General features: G+C 52.8%; 1 protein-coding gene across 1 annotated transcript in view; it reads left to right on the top strand.

The window, feature by feature from the left end:
• Window positions 1-1644: 1644 nt before the first annotated feature.
• Window positions 1645-15552, top strand: part of LOC119855035 (UDP-glucuronosyltransferase 2A1-like) — a 47596-nt gene continuing 33688 nt past the window's right edge. Inside the window, exons 1-3 of the mRNA XM_038400399.2 lie at window positions 1645-1679; window positions 1897-2040; window positions 14137-15029. Of these exons, the coding sequence (XP_038256327.1) occupies window positions 14294-15029 (736 nt within the window). The 5' untranslated portion in view covers window positions 1645-1679; window positions 1897-2040; window positions 14137-14293. The remainder of the gene's footprint in view (window positions 1680-1896; window positions 2041-14136; window positions 15030-15552) is intronic.

The raw sequence follows: 15552 nt of genomic DNA, 5'->3' as shown, positions 1-15552 counted from the left end.
TTAATCCTCTCAAAAAGCTTTTCTTCTGCTTTTTGCATTATGGATAATTTGATTATCAGCTTTGAAAAGTAACCACTGAGAATACTGGAACTTGAAACCTTTTTGCCTCCATTAGAAGTGGCTCTAATTTCCCATGGAGCTATTTATTAAGAGGGAGATTTTCAAAAGCACCTAAAAGATTTATAAGTATTGCTTCCATTGACTTTCACAAGGACTTTTGCTTCTAAGGGTTTGTCTACACCACAAATAAAAGTATAATTGCAACACGAGCCAGCCACTAGCTTTAATCTGCCTACCTTCAGGTAAAAACAACAGTGAAGATATGGCAGCAAGGACCCCGGCACAGGTCAGCAACTCAAGTACATACCCAGAGTCCCTGGAGGGCTTGTACCACCACATTTTCACTGCTATTGTTACCTGCACTAAAGATATTAAAGCTAGCACTGGTATGCCTACCTGTGTTACAATCACACCTTAATTTGTAGTGTAGACGTACCCTTAATCTCTTGTCTACATAGGAAAGTGTTACCAGTTCTGTCAATAGAGTTATACAGATATAATCCCCTGTGTAGACACTTCTTATGGTATAGGAATGCCTTATCTTGATTTAACATAAATCCCTTCCAATGCAACATAAACTAAACCAAAAAAGACATTGTTATATCAGAATAAGTGTCTACCTGGGGTTATAGTGGTGTAACAATGTTGATTTAAATTCACACTGTAGGTTATACTTTCCCATATAGACAAGGCCATAGCTATTGTTGAAAAATCTTGCCCCACGTTCACCTTTCTGGCCTGATTTTAGTGGTAGAATATGCCCAACATTCTGAAGGTTTTTTATAAAAGGTTGAAATTGAAATGTGCTGTAGCTCACGAAAGCTTATGCTCAAATAAATTTGTTAGTCTCTAAGGTGCCACAAGTACTCCCTTTCTTTTTTGCGAATACAGACTAACACGGCTCCTACTCTGAAACCTGTTATTAAGGTCAAAATTTTCTAAAATGGGGGCTCCTAAGTCTGTATGAAGTGCATAAGTAAGCGTCCTGGTTTTCAAAAGTGCTGCAGACCTAGCCGCTCCCACTGAAGTCAATGGGAGCTGTGAGCCACTGAGCATTTCTGAAAATCGTAAATACGAACAATAAGCCATAGTTTCTCTCTGGACTTCAGTGGGGAATTACTGAGTGCTCAGCACCTTTGAAAATTAGGCTTTTATTTAAGGGTCAAATTTTCAGAAAAACAGCTCCCATTTAGGCACTTAAATGAAGTGGCCAGATTTTTAAAAAGGTTCAGCACTCAGAAGTTCCCATTGTTTTTAGTGGAGCTACTGGGTGCTGAGCATTTTTGAGAATCTGGCCCTGATTTAGGTGCTTAAACTGAATTGAGCTTTTCTGAAAATCTGGCCCCAGAAGTAGAAAATCTGGCCCTATTTGGCTAGTGGAGATTGCCAATTACGATGTTCCCAGCCTACTAGAGCTGTGGAGATAATCTTTATTATTTAGTAATTGGAGCATAACAAAGTCCTAAATGATTCCACAAAATATTTCCTGGTGCAGATGAGATTGGCTCATCATATTACTTTCTTCCTGTTTAAGAGCTCTATTCGGGGAAACGTATTTAAGCTCCTTTTACTTTTGCCTGATGCACAAGTGCTGCCAGAGCTTCTAAGGGAAAGATCAGGTGAGTAGCAATGGGACAGTGTGTGCAGTTGGTAATACAGTAGGTTGACATAAACTGTACTTAATTATGAAGAAAAAGAAGTAATTAATTAAAAAATATATCAGGATGTTCCGTTAGGTAAGAGATTTTTTTGCATGATTTTTTTTCTGCAATTTTCTGTGCGGAAGTTCCATATTTTGTTTGATTGGTGATATAATTTTATATCAACTTCTTACAGGATCATCTTGTTGAGATATTGATAGGCAAACCAAAGCCCGGACCTTACAACTGCATCTGTGCTTGCAGGCTCCAAAGCAGGAATCTGCCTAAGAGGAACCAGTTGCCGGATTAGGACCGAAGAAGTCTGCCTTCTGGTATATGTGTATGTATCATCTCTTAGGGCTTGTTTACATGGGGAAATTGACCAGAATAGCTCCCAGTTTGATCAGTCTATTCCAAACTAAAAGTCACTTTATTCTGGAATTTTTAGTGGACTTTGTGAGTGCACTGATTATTCTAGAATATAGTGATTTTTATTCTGGAATAGAGTGTCCACAGTGGAGGCTATTCCAGAATAGCCACTGCATAATGGTAAAATTAGTTAGTGGAAAATCAAGCGCTGGCAGAATAGTTAATGTTACAAGGTTGGTGGTGAACTGTGTTGGGTATACAAGTGAACCCCACTTGTCTACTTAATTAGAAGAGCAATTGAAAAACTACCTGTCGTTTATAAGAACTAGGTATGAATAATGATGATGATGGTAAATGATTTTGATTTGGGATACACTGTACTGTTCCAGGACACTACCTTAATTTGCTTTAGACTCATGGATTTCGGAAACTTTGTTAATTTAAAAAGTCTGAATATGAAAAAGGCCAACATTTTCAAAATTGGGGATGTAAAGTTAGACTCCTACATCCACATTTAGGCATCTAAATAACTGGCCTGATTTTCAGAGGGTTCAAGCACCCACCACTTCTATTAGAGTGAGAGAAAGCTTCATAAGATAGTTATTTAGGTACTGTGATGGGGCAAGGCCAGATGGCTATAGAAAAGTGGTCTTATTGGGCTCCAGGAAGTGGGCGGGCGAAGCCCATCCACCGCTAAAGGATCCCCCTCAGCCTAAAAGGGGGATCCACAGGACCTAGATGCCCAAAAAATTCCGGGGAACAACTAATGAAATAACAGGGACAGGAGTGCGGTCAAAGGGTCAAACGAAGGGAACCGGACGGGGACACCGAGCAGAGAACCCCGGACAGCGCCCACTGCTCCTCAAAGGCGTCAAGGGAGTCAGAGGACGCCGCCCAGAGGAACTCTGCCCGGATACATGAATGGACCGAGGATCGGAAATAGGCCCCACAGTCACAGGAGACTCCATCGGCCAACCTCCTCACTCTGGTTTTGTAGATGGCCATTTTAGCTAGGGCCAGGAGGAGGTTGACCAGGAGATCCCGTGACTTTGTGGGGCCACGTATAGGGAGTGCATAAATGAGAAGGTGAGGGGAGAAGTGTAACCAAAAACGTAATAAAATATTGGTGAGGAGCCGGAATAGGGGCTGCAGCCTGGCACACTCCAAGTATATATGTGCCAGGGTATCCCTCACGCCGCAAAAGGGGCAGGTGTCTGGGATTGAGGTGAACCGCGCCAAGTATACGCCCGTGCTCACGGCTCCGTGAAGGAGCCGCCAACTGACATCCCCGGCGGGCCTTGGGACTAAGGTGGAATATAGGCTGGCCCACCGGGGCTCCTCACCCTCCAAAGGTGGCAGGAGATCCTGCCTTTTTGTATCGGGGCAGGACACAAGGGTGTGGGCGTGAAGGGTGTGGAGCACAAGCGTGTAGAGATGTTTTCTTGGCGCGGTTTGAAAGCAGACCGGCTGCATCTCGTGCAGCCGGCTTCCAGTGAAGGGGTGAAGGGGTCGGTTGGGTCCACGGGGCAGGGGTCCAATTAAAAGGTCCGGCGGGCCTGGGGTAAGGGGTGGGAGGGGCGTGCCCTCATGCAGGACCCGGTCGAGATGAACCCGAGCAGCGGGCGGCAAAGTGGCCTTCACCTCCTGAAGTATGCGCCGGGGAGTACAAGGTCTGGAAAGCCTCATGCGCTGAGCGAGCGTCAGGGGATCCAGCCAGTCTCCCCGGTCATAGTCCAGGAGGTCTCCGACTCTTGTGACCTCTGCCAGGACCAACCTCTGGTGCACCGAGCGGGACTCTGCCACCTGCAGACGGAGCTGGGGGTTGTGTAGCAGGGGCTCCGCGAGGAGATCTGCCCTCTCGGTGGCCGCCACGGACCTGGTCGTTGTAAAGAGTTTCAAGGTCCTGGGAGAAGACCGGCAGCCCGGAGAGGTCTCGCGGAAGACCTCTCGGATGGAGATAAAGGAGCTGCCGGTCATATCGGAGCCCTCGGAAGCGGCGCAGAAAGGCGTGTGCCAGTATGCTCCACGCCGGACTACCTGCACCATAAAGGAGCCTCTGCAGGGTCTGGAGGCGGAAGACATGGACCTGAGTAAGCAGACATTTTAGGCCCTGCCCTCCCTCTTCCAGAGCTAGATGAAGAACCTCTGCAGGGACCCAGTGCAGTCCTGACCAAAAGAACTCCAGAATCAATGTCCGGAGGTTGGCCAGGAAACCCGGGGCCGGGACCAGGATGTTGAGCCGGTACCAGAGCATGGACAGGACTAGTTGATTAAACACTAGCGCTCTCCCTCAAAAGGAGAGGCACCGGAGTAGTCCTGTCCATTTCTGGAGCCGCTCTATCACCCCGCCCCCTAAATTCTGCCAGTTCTCTGGCAGAGAGGGATGCGTGGCAGAAAGGTAAACGCCCAGATAGAGCAGCGGACCCGTGCTCCACCGGATGGCCTGAAGCGCGGGTGGGAGGGAGCTCGCCTGCCGCCAGTCCCCTACCACCAAGCCAGAGCTCTTGACCCAGTTGACCCGCGTGCAGGAGGCTGCCGAATAGATGGCCTGGCAAGCCTCCACCCGCACCAAGTCGCCCGGGTCCTGGACCACGAGGAGCACGTCATCAGCATACGCCAACAGGACCAGCCGCAGCTCTGGCTCCTGCAGCACCAACCCTGTCAACCTCCTTCGGAAGAGACAGAGGAAGGGCTCGATCGCCAGAGCATACAGCTGGCCTGAGAGGGGGCACCCCTGCCGTACTCCTCGCCTGAAGCTGACCGGTTCGGTCAGGGTCCAGTTGAGACTGACCAAACACTCTGGGGAGGCATACAGCACCCGGAGAAAACTCACAAACCTGGGTCCGAAGCCAAATGCCTGCAGAGTGCTCAGGAGATACCCGTGATCCACCCTGTCGAACGCCTTCTCCTGATCTAAGGACAGGAGGGCGAATGACAGACCATCCCTACACCCAAGTTCCAATAGGTCCCGGACCAGATATAGGTTGTCGAAGATGCTGCGTCCCGGGACGGTATAGGTCTGGTCTGGGTGGACCACGTCCGCCAGCACGGACCCTAGCCGCAGCGAGATGGCTTTTGCCACAACTTTGTAGTCCATGCTGAGGAGCGAGACGGGACGCCAATTTCGTAAATCGCGGAGGTCCCCCTTCTTCGGCAATAAGGCGAGCACGGCTCGCCTGCACGAAAGAGGGAGGACCCTGCTTTGCAAAGACTCAGTCCAGACGGTGACTAGGTCTGGGCCCAGGACGTCCCAGAACACGCGGTAGAACTCCACGGTCAGCCCGTTCATGCCCGGAGATTTATTGGTGGACATGCGACGGAGGGCTTCCGAGAACTCGGCCAGAGTGAGAGGCAGCTCTAGCTGCTCTCGGTCGCCCATGCTGACCGTTGGGAGCTCCTCCCAAAGCACTCTGCAAGCGTTAGGATCGGTCGGATCCGGGGAGAAAAAGCTTGCGTAGAAGGCTCTCGCCCTCCCGCACATCTCCACCGGATCCGTGAGGGGGGTTCCATCTTCTGCCAGTAGGCAGATGTTATGTTTCTTAGCCCCCCTCTTTTTCTCCAGGGCGTAGAAGAAGCGGGAGCCGCAATCCATCTCCCGAAGGAGACGGATGCGGGATCGAACAAAGGCACCCCGGGCCCGATGGTCCTCGAGGGTCCGGAGCTCCTCCCGCTTCTCCCGGCACGCTCCGCAGAGGGGTGGATCCTCGGGGCTGGCGGCCAGATGCCTCTCCAGCTCTAAGACCTCCCGTTCCAACTGCTCTATCGCCACATCCCTCCGTGGGCTGGCGCCCCGGGTGTAGTCACTGCAGAAGAGCTTGGTGCGCACCTTCCCTAGGTCCCACCACCATCGCGCCGAGGGAAAGGCACGCCGCTGCCCTCGCCAGGCCAGCCAGAACTCCCGGAAGGACGCCATGAAGCCCGCATCCTCCAGCAAGCTGTTGTTAAAATGCCAATAGGCCAGCCCCGGCCTCTCCGCGCAGAGGGAGGCTGTCACGGTGGCTATATGATGGTCAGAAAATGGGGCTGGCCGGATGCTGGAGGAGTGGGCTCGTGAAAGATGAAAGCGTGATAAATAAATGCGGTCCGACCGGGAGTGGCGCGACCGATGGGCCTCAACCCGGACAAAGGTGAACGTGCAAGTGTCATCTGGGTGGTGGTCACGCCAGACAGCCACCAGGGAGTGGTGTTCGACTATCTCCTGGAGGACGGCGACGGCGGCCGGGCTCTGCTCAGTCCCCGAGCGGTCCCGCTCCTCAAGGGTGATGTTAAAGTCCCCTCCCAGGACCAGGCACTCCTGAGGATCCAAGGTGCCGAGGAAGGCGGACGCATGCTGATAGAATTGCAGCCACTCCGGGCTCGCTGCTGGGGCATAGATGTTGACGAGGTTGACTACGAGCCCCTCCATGCGGACCCGGAGGTGCAGCAGGCGACCCGGCACAGCCTCGGCGACCCCCAGCACCTCGGGCCATAGGTCAGGGGAGAACAGGGTCGCCACTCGAGCCGTACGAACTGTGAGGTGGCTAAAGTAGACCCTGTCCCCCCAATCCAGCCGCCAGCTGTCTTCGGCGGTCGGATCCGTATGGGTCTCCTGCAGGAAAACCACAGAGTACCTCCCCTCTCGAAGGAAGGAGAGCACCTGGGGCCTGCGGAGACCTATCCTACAGCCGCGGGTGTTCAATGTTGCGATGGTAAAGGGTGCCATGAGGAGGGCTGGGGGGGATCCTCGCCCGCAGGGATGCTCGTGGCTTCCGGCAGGCCGTGCAGCAGTCCGTGACCCACCCCGTAGGTGAGTAAGGAGTCACGGAAGAGGCGGACCCGCTGGTAGGCCGCGGCGCCCTGCCTCCTGGTCCTTTTCCCCTCCCCCATGAGGGCCCTTGCGGCCCGGAGGATTTGATAAAAGTCCCCCCATCGCTGGAGGGCAAGCTGTACTTTGTTGCGGGAGCCACGGACGTCTTCTAGGAACTCCCACAACTCCTCTCGCAGTGCATGGGGGACTAGGGTTACGGTCTCCTGATTACTCCCCGACGGGGCCCTTGGTACAGCCCCGTGGCCCACCGAGACAGGCAGACAGGGTGCGGACCCCCGATGGGGCTCCTGATAAGTTGGCTTAAATGCTGGGGCGATAGGGGGCGGCGGAGGGAAGATAGCAGTCCCTGGTAGGTCGGGACGGGGAAACACAAAGGCCGCTCCCTGGGGGTCATCTGTTGGCAAGGGGAAGGAGACAGCCCCAGGGGCGGCAATAACATCTCGGGATGTGGACGGGATAGGGACAGGGGCAGGGGCAAGGTTAGAGGTGAGATTCTGGGCAGGTAGAGGGCTCTCAGTGATGCTGGGCGCAGGCTCTATGGTGGATTTGGCAGCCACGGCATCAGGGGGTGGACTCTCTCCTGTAGGGCCCTCTCCCGGAAAGGAGGTCGAATGCTCCTCACCAATGACGGGTGCCCCTGGTGGCTCAGGTTCCAGCCGCGTGGCATTGGCCGTCGCCTCAACAGGTTCGGCGGCTCTCAGTGGGGTGCCCTCTGCAGCCGGGTTGTTGGAGGAGTCCAGGGGCCCCTCGGAGGTGGGAGCGGAAGCAACCGTTAGGGGGAGGGAACATGGGGAAAAGGGGGCTGGAGTGAAGTCGCCTAGATCGAGGCCCGCTGGCATAGGGTCGTCCTCCCCCTGGGTGACCAGGGTCAGACCCAGGGCCTCGATCTCCTCGTATATTGATGGGAGATCAGTTTCCGCCACCCCGGGATTCTCCCCGCTGCCACCTGATGCGACTGTTGCCTTGGGGCACACTGAGGTTTCAGATAGAGTCTCGGGGGCCTTCGAGGAGAGGGACTGCCGTGGAGGGGAGATACCGCCTTCCAGTGCTGCCACCTCTTCCCCAGCCGGCTCTGGTGGATGGAGCACACCGGTGGGTAGAGGGGAAGGCTCGGCATCGGTGCCCCCCTTCCTGGTCTTCCGGGGTGCCTCCGCATCTGACAGGAGGAGCGGAGCTTGAGACTTCCGCTTGCCCCGCTTCCCCTGGACTAGGGCCCAGCCCTCCATTGCATCATCTGGGGGCTGGCTAGCAGGGGTTGTGTCGGGGGCAGAAGCGATGGCTCAGGGACTCGAGGGGGTAACGGTGGAGCAGTACAAGGGAGGGAAGATTCCCCTTGGGGCGGGCCCTCTCCCGTGCCCGGCGGTGTCCCTGCCGCAGCCTCCTCCACAGGCCCCGCCAGATTGCAAGCAGCGGGGGCGGGGCTCTCCCGCTTGTCTGGGCATAGTTGGGGAGGTGCTCCTTGGGCCCAAGCGGGAGCAATGGTGGACTGGGAAGGAGGAGGGGTGGTTTCGGGCGCCGGGCAGCCAGGGGTGCCGGCGATGATGGAGCCGGTGCTCTGCCGGGGCTCGGGAGTCCCGGATGCCCCTCCTTGCTGGGCCAGGGGGCAGTCCCTCCGGACGTGCCCCATCGCCTGGCAGAGGTAGCACCGGGCCTCCCCTGTGGAGTAATGCACCCGGTAACGGGCCCCCTGGTAGGGGACTAGGAAGGACCCCTCCAGCGCCTCTCCGTCGCGCGCCGCCGGTGGCAGTTGAAGCTGCACTTGCCGGCGGAACGAGAGGACGTGACGTAGGGCGGGGTCTTTGCAGCCCAACGGGAGAGGGCTGATTGCAGAGATGGGCTTCCCCAGGGTAGAAAGGGCGGGTAACAGGGCGGCATTGGGGAGAAAGGGAGGGACGGAGGTCAGGACCAGGCGGACGCCCAGGTCCTCTAGCGGCTCTAAGGGGACGAACACGCACCCCACCGCCAGGCCCTTCTCCACCACCTCCTGGGCGGCGGCCTCCAATGTTAAGAAGAAGACGACCTTGCCATACATTATGGAGGCCGCCACAATGGCCGTGGGCCCCACCACCCTCGCCAACGCCCGCACATATGTCTCCACGTGGGGCGAGGCGGGCACCAGGAGGCAACGGACGCCGTGCTTCCTGGTCATGGTGGGAAAGGGGCCCCGGCTGCTATAGATGGTAGTGGAGGCGGTGGGCAGGAGAGATGACGTAGCGGCAGGCGGGGGAGCTGCCGCCACCTGGGCGTATGCTCTGGGGGCTGGAGGAGGGTCACCTGCAGAGCTGGTGGGGGGAACAGCGGGGAGGGACACCCCAGCCGGTGGTGGGGCTGGGGCATTGGGGGCAGCTCCTGCCATGGAGGGCCTGGTCTTCTTAGCAGGGCCCTTCCCTTTCTACTTCCCCTGGCCCTTCCCGCCAGCTGGGGGGGCTCCCCCCGAATCTGAGGGGGTGAGAGATGTGGCAGCAGTGGAGGTCACCCCGGTGCCCGTCGCTGCTGGTGCCCCAGCGGGGGCGATGGCAGATGGTTCAGCAGCGGAGGTAGAAGCTTGGGGGGGTGACGGAGGGGCAGGCGGGGGAGGGGGAGCTCGGGCTACTGGAGGGGTCTCACCCGTCTCATCCCCCGCCATCATGAGCAAGGAGGGAAGGGGGGACACCAGAAGGAGGAGGGGAGAGGGGAAGCAGGTCGACCACTCCTCCCCGCTAGGCTGCAGGCAGGGGAGGAGGGCGCCAAAAGGGGTGGGCTGGACGGGGGGCAATCAGGGGTTAGGGTTAGGGTCAGTCACCGACACAAGGTGAAATTCCAGCTCCTCTTGGTGCACTAGGGGAGGGGGGGATACAACAACATTGGGGGTGCAGTGAAGAGGGTTGCAACTAAAATGGGGAATTGCAGAAGCACATGGGAGGGGGCATGGGCACACGGAGCGAGGGGCTAAGCGGTCTGGAGGTAGAACAGGGAAACCAAGGGGCTAGCTTCAGAGGCCGGGGCGGGGCAAACAAACAAAGGCTGCAGGAGGAAATGGGCGGGGCAGGCAAACAAACTTAAGCTAATAAGGGGGGCTGGGGCAAAAAGGGGGGGCAAAGCTACAAGTGGCAAATGGGGCAGGTATTAAAGGGCAAAGCTGGGGGGTAGGCAGTCTGGGGGGGGCACATGCACCCACGTGCGCTTGCACAAGTCTTTTTTAGGCTGGCTGCTGCTTCTGGCCCAAAGGGTGGAAATAGGGCGTGGCAAGCCAAGCAAGCAACTGAGTCCAAAGGCAGGAGCTGAGGCAGATGGTATACAGCCAGTGGGGGTGGTGGAGGGGGCAGCGGTGGTTGTAGTAGTGGTGGAGGTTGTGGGGGGACACACAGATGGATCGGGGGGCAGCTCCATGCCACACCCCCTGTGTCCCTGGAAACACAGTCAAGACCCCCACCACAAGATCACAGTTTGAAAATTACTCAGTCTTAGGCCCCCTCCACGGTGGTCTGCAAAGTCTCCAGGTACTCCCACACTGGTAGATGGTCCTCTTCTTCTCCTCCTCGGGCTTCAGCAGCTCCAGCCAGCAGACTCCACAGCAGCAGCAGCTCCAGGAACTCCAGGTTGTAGTCCAGGCAGGCAGAAAGGACCCCTCTCAGGTGGTGGTGGTGGTGTCCACAACAGCAGTGGCTGGGGTCCCTCACTCCTCCTCTCTGGGGAGTGGGCTAGCAGCCCCCTCCCCCCCCCGGGGCTGCAGTTGCAGCAGTAGCAGCACCCGAGAGTGGGGGGTCCAGCAACCAGGTAGCAGAGAACGGGGCGGGGGGTGTCTGGCCCAGCCAGGGGAGCAGCTGGAGCAGCAGGGAGAGCTTAGGGCCCAGCAGCAGGAATAGCAGCTTCCCACCTCCCTCCAAGCTAGAAGGCTATGGGAGAGTTGTGGGGGAGAGAGAGAGATTCGCTCCAAGCTAAACAAATCCCTGGTACCAGGATCAGTGAAATGGAAGCTGCTCCAGGTCAATTAAGACCCCTGGGGCCAATTAAGAACTTTCCAGAAGGCAGGGAGAAGGCTAGGTTGATTGGGACAGCTGAAGCCAATCAGGGGCTGGCTGAAACTAGTTAAAAGCCTCCCAGTTAGTCAGGTGGGTGTGCATGTCAGGAGCTGTGGGAAGAAGTTGTGTGGTTGGAGAGGCTGAGTAGTACACACCATATCAGGCACAAGGAAGGAGGCCCTGAGGTAAGGGTGAAGTGGAGCTTGAGGAAGTGAGGGCTGCTGTGGGGGAAGTAGCCCAGAGAATTGTACATGATATGTTTCTAAAAGGTCAGCTACCATAGCTGATACTATTAGGGTCCCTGGGCTGGAGCCCGGAGTAGAGGGTGGGCCCGGGCTCCCCCCCCCATACCTTTGCCCCCTGATTAATCACTGAGACTGGGAGACAACAGAGACTGTGCAAGGAAGGATAACTTCTCCTCACCTCCCTCACTGGCTTATGATGAAAATGCTGTGTAGACTGTGACCCTTGTCTCTAGAGAGAGAAGAGTTACGTGTAGGGTCAAGGTGAGCCTCTGAGGCTAGCGAAATCCGCCAGGAAACGCGGGACCCACGGAGGAAAGGACAGAGCTTTGTCACAATACTTAAGTAGGAGCTATGGGGTTGAACTTGCGGTGCCTATGTTTTAAATGTTATGTGTGAATTACTAGTTATGCTGGATGGTATTGGGAGTAACCAATATTCATGGATGTTTACTGGGGCTCAGAAGGGAATGGCAGTCAGAAAACATTGTTAAATCAGCCTCTGTACTAGATGACTGGAGGAGAGCTAATGTAATGCCTATTTTTTAAAAAGACTTCAGAGGTGATGTTGGCAATTCCAGGCCAGTAAGTCTAACTTCAGTACTGGGCAATCCGGTCAAAATGGTAGTAAGGAACAGAATTATTAGACACACAGATGAACACAATATGATTGGGAAGAGTCAAGATGGCTTTTGTAAATGGAAATCATGCCTCATCAATCTATGTCTTTGAGGGTGTCAACACACATGTGGACAAGGGTGATCCAATTGATGTAGTATACATGGACTTTCAGAAAGCCTTTGACAAGATCCCACACAAAAGGATCTTAAACAAAATAAGGAGTCGTGATAAGAGGGAAGGTCCTCTCATGGATTAGTAACTTGTTAATAGATAGGAAACAAAGGGTAGGAATAAATGTTCAGATTTCTGAATGGAGAAAGATAAATAGCAGGTCCCCTAAGGATCTGTACTGGGACATGTGCTGTTCAACATATTCATAAATGATCTGAAAACAGAAGCAAACAATGAAGTGGCAAAATTTACAGACGTTACAAAATTCAGTGTTGATAAGTGCAAAGTAATGTACATTGGAAAACATAATCTCAACTATACATACAAAATGATGAGGTCTAAATTAGCTGTTGTCACTCAAGAAAGATCTTGGAGTCATCTTGAATAGTTCTCTAAAAACATCCGCTTAGTGTGCAGTGGCCATCAAATGTGCAGTGGCAGTCAAAAAAGCTATTGTTATATAAGGAACCATTAGGAAAGGGATAGATAATAAGACAGAAAATATCATAGTGCCACTATATAAACCCATGGTACGCCACTACTTTGAACACTGGAACTGGAAAAGGTATAGAGAAGGCCAACAAAAATGATGAACAGCTTCCGTATAAGGAGAGATTAAAAAGACTGGAACTGTTCAGCTTGGAAAAGAGATGACAAAGGGGGGATATGATTGAGGTCTATAAAATCACTACTGGTGTGGAAAGGGAATAGGGAAGAGTTCTTTACCCCTTCACATAACACAAGAACAAGGGGTCCCAATTATATGAATAGGCAGCAGGTTTAAAACACACAGGAAGTACTTCACACAACACACAGTCAACCTGTGGAACTCATTGCCAGGGGATGCTGTGAAGGCCAAAAGTGTAAGTGGGTTCAAAAAAGAATTAGATAAGTTCATGGAGTATAGGTCCATCAATGCCTAAACCTCTGAGTGCCAGAAGGTGAGACTGGATAACCAGAGGTGGATCACTTGATAATTGCCCTGTTCTGTTCATTCCCTCCAAAGCACCTGGCATTGGCCACTGTCAGAGACAGGATACTGGGCTAGATGGACCATAGGTTTGACCAGCATGGCCATTCTATGTCCTTACGTACACAGTGATGTGTGTTGGTAGATAGCCAAGCTACCAGTGAGTAAGGTTAAGATGGATCTTAGTGTGTTTCTGCTCTTCAGGCAGCTAATAGGGATGAGGGGTGGGGGCCCAGGTTACTGTGGAGCTGCTGCTGGCTCTCCTTAGGGAGGAGGAAGCCCTCCAGCCTCCACCACTGGTCCTTCAGTGAGCAGGCAAGACTCACTCCTCCCTAACCCACCACAGCTGGTGCTGCCACTCATGAGACTTTGAGGGGACGGGGCTACCCTGGCCCTGTATTTCTCTTCTATGGGTCACCCATCCTCAGGGCAGAGGGCCAGGAAAGTGGTGCTCTCCCCACCAGCCTTGGAGCAGATGGCTATGGGAGGCGCCAGCCCCTCCTCATTGCAGAGAGCCCCTTGGAGGATTCACCAACTCTGACTCCTGCTACAGAGGCTTCTCCCTACACAATGCTCTGTGCTGTAGGGGCAGGTTGCCTCACGATTGCCAATAAGCATTTCTTGAATAGACCTTATCACACTGCTTGTAACAGCGCCACCTTCTGGCTGCCACTAGTGTCACCACATCTTTTTTTTAAAAGGGGGCGGGGCGGGAGGAAAGAAAATATTTAGACCAAGAGAAAAACCTGTGTTAAACTAAAGGTAAAGTTGCTATAGTAAGTAACACAAACATTAGAACAAATAAATACCAATCATGTTACAGTTAAAAAAGCAAACCTTCACAGTCCTGACATCATGATATGCTTTGCCTGGGAAAATTAACAGGAGGCCAATCATCATACTTCCCTAACAAATTGACACGTGAAGAGCATCATGAGACATTCCGTACTTACCCTCATTTCCATGATCAATATTTTTATCTGGAAATGCCTTGGTACTGCCACCGATAAAGCCAAAGTGTTAAATTCACCCCTATGCAGAAGGATCAACACAAGGCTCATGCACCCTTTAAGTTTCATTTGAAGCCCTATTTTTGAAGACTTAACTAATGGCTAGGATTTGTACTGGCTCTCTTTCTCCTCAGCCAAAACTAATGATTAAAAAACAAGTGGAAAGAGAAGAGTTAAACAAGAAAGAAATATCATAACCCTTTTTGTCTTTTTAATCCAGACACCTTAACTGTTCTTGTGTTTCAGGTGTATCCGTCACCATACAGGTTTGGAAAACCCACTCTTCTGGAGCATGTCTGTTCGTCTTTAGGAGTACTGGTCAAGTGACTATTCCACATCACTGAGAGACTGAGAAAGTGATTGAGAGTGAAAATTTTATTCATATCCAGTCACCAAACCCACCATGGCTTTCGCCACCAGTGTGTCAAAGAAGCACATCCAATTTATAGCTTTTCAGGTCACTCTGATAGGAACGGTCTTCTGTGGGAATGTGCTTATTTGGCCTGCGGAAGCCAGTCACTGGCTAAATGTTAAGATCATTATACAGGAACTGATACGCCGAGAGCACAATGTCACCATCATAGTATCAAATGCTTCCCTCTTTATCACACCACATGCTGAGATGTCTGAGAGGTTTGAGGTGTACCCTGTGCCCTTCGGAAAGAACTACATTGACTCCTTGATCAAGGAGATTGTGAACTTGTGGCTGTATAACAGACCAACCACACTGACCTTCTGGCAGTTCTACAAGGAGCTGGGAAAGCTGATCAGCAAAGCAAATAAGATGAATAGACAGCTGTGTGATGGTGTGCTAGCCAGCCAGGATTTAATGGCACGGCTGCAGAGGGACAAGTACGATGTGCTTCTGTCGGATCCGGTGACTATCGGTGGTGACCTAGTTGCTCTCAAACTCGGAATTCCATTTATGTACTCTCTGCGGTTCACACCAGCCTCAACAGTGGAGAGGCATTGTGGGAAGATGCCCTCTCCGCCTTCGTATGCACCCGCAGCCTTGTCTGAGCTCACAGACAAATTGTCATTCGGTGAAAGAATAAAAAACATAGTGTCTTACCACCTACAAGACTATGTGTTTCAGAGCTACTGGGGAGAATGGGATGCGTATTACAGTGAAATTTTAGGTAAGCATTTCACTCTTTCATTCGTATTCTCACTGTTATTTAAAGTCTTAAATGATATTGCATCCAAAAATCTATGTCAGAAGACTCTTCATGTTGCAAAGACAAGCACTTAAAAGTTAGGAGGTGCCAGAATTAAAGTTGTCCTGTCCGGCCCCACTGTGCATCTGCATGGTCATAACTGAGCCTTGTCCCCCACCACACCGTTGTGGCAGAGCTAGGAATAGAATTCAGCTCTCTTAGGTTCCAGTCCAGTGCCTTAACCATGGGAGAACAGCCTTTATTATTATTATTTATTATTCATTAATTGTTGTTTGTATTACTGTAGTGCCTGGGAGGGAGCCCAACTCATGGACCAGGACCCCATAGGGTGACCAGATATCCTGATTTTATAAAAAGAAAAGGAGTACTTGTGGCACCTTAGAGACTAACAAATTTATTAGAGCATAAGCTTTCGTGAGCTACAGCTCACTTCATCGGATGATGTGAGCTGTAGCTGTAGCTCACGAAAGCTTATGCTCTAATA

Source organism: Dermochelys coriacea, chromosome 4 (assembly GCF_009764565.3).
Source record: "Dermochelys coriacea isolate rDerCor1 chromosome 4, rDerCor1.pri.v4, whole genome shotgun sequence".
Classification (NCBI taxonomy): Eukaryota; Metazoa; Chordata; order Testudines; family Dermochelyidae; genus Dermochelys; species Dermochelys coriacea.
The sequence above is the reverse complement of the archived record's forward strand: the minus strand, read 5'-3'. Positions and strand labels throughout refer to the sequence as shown.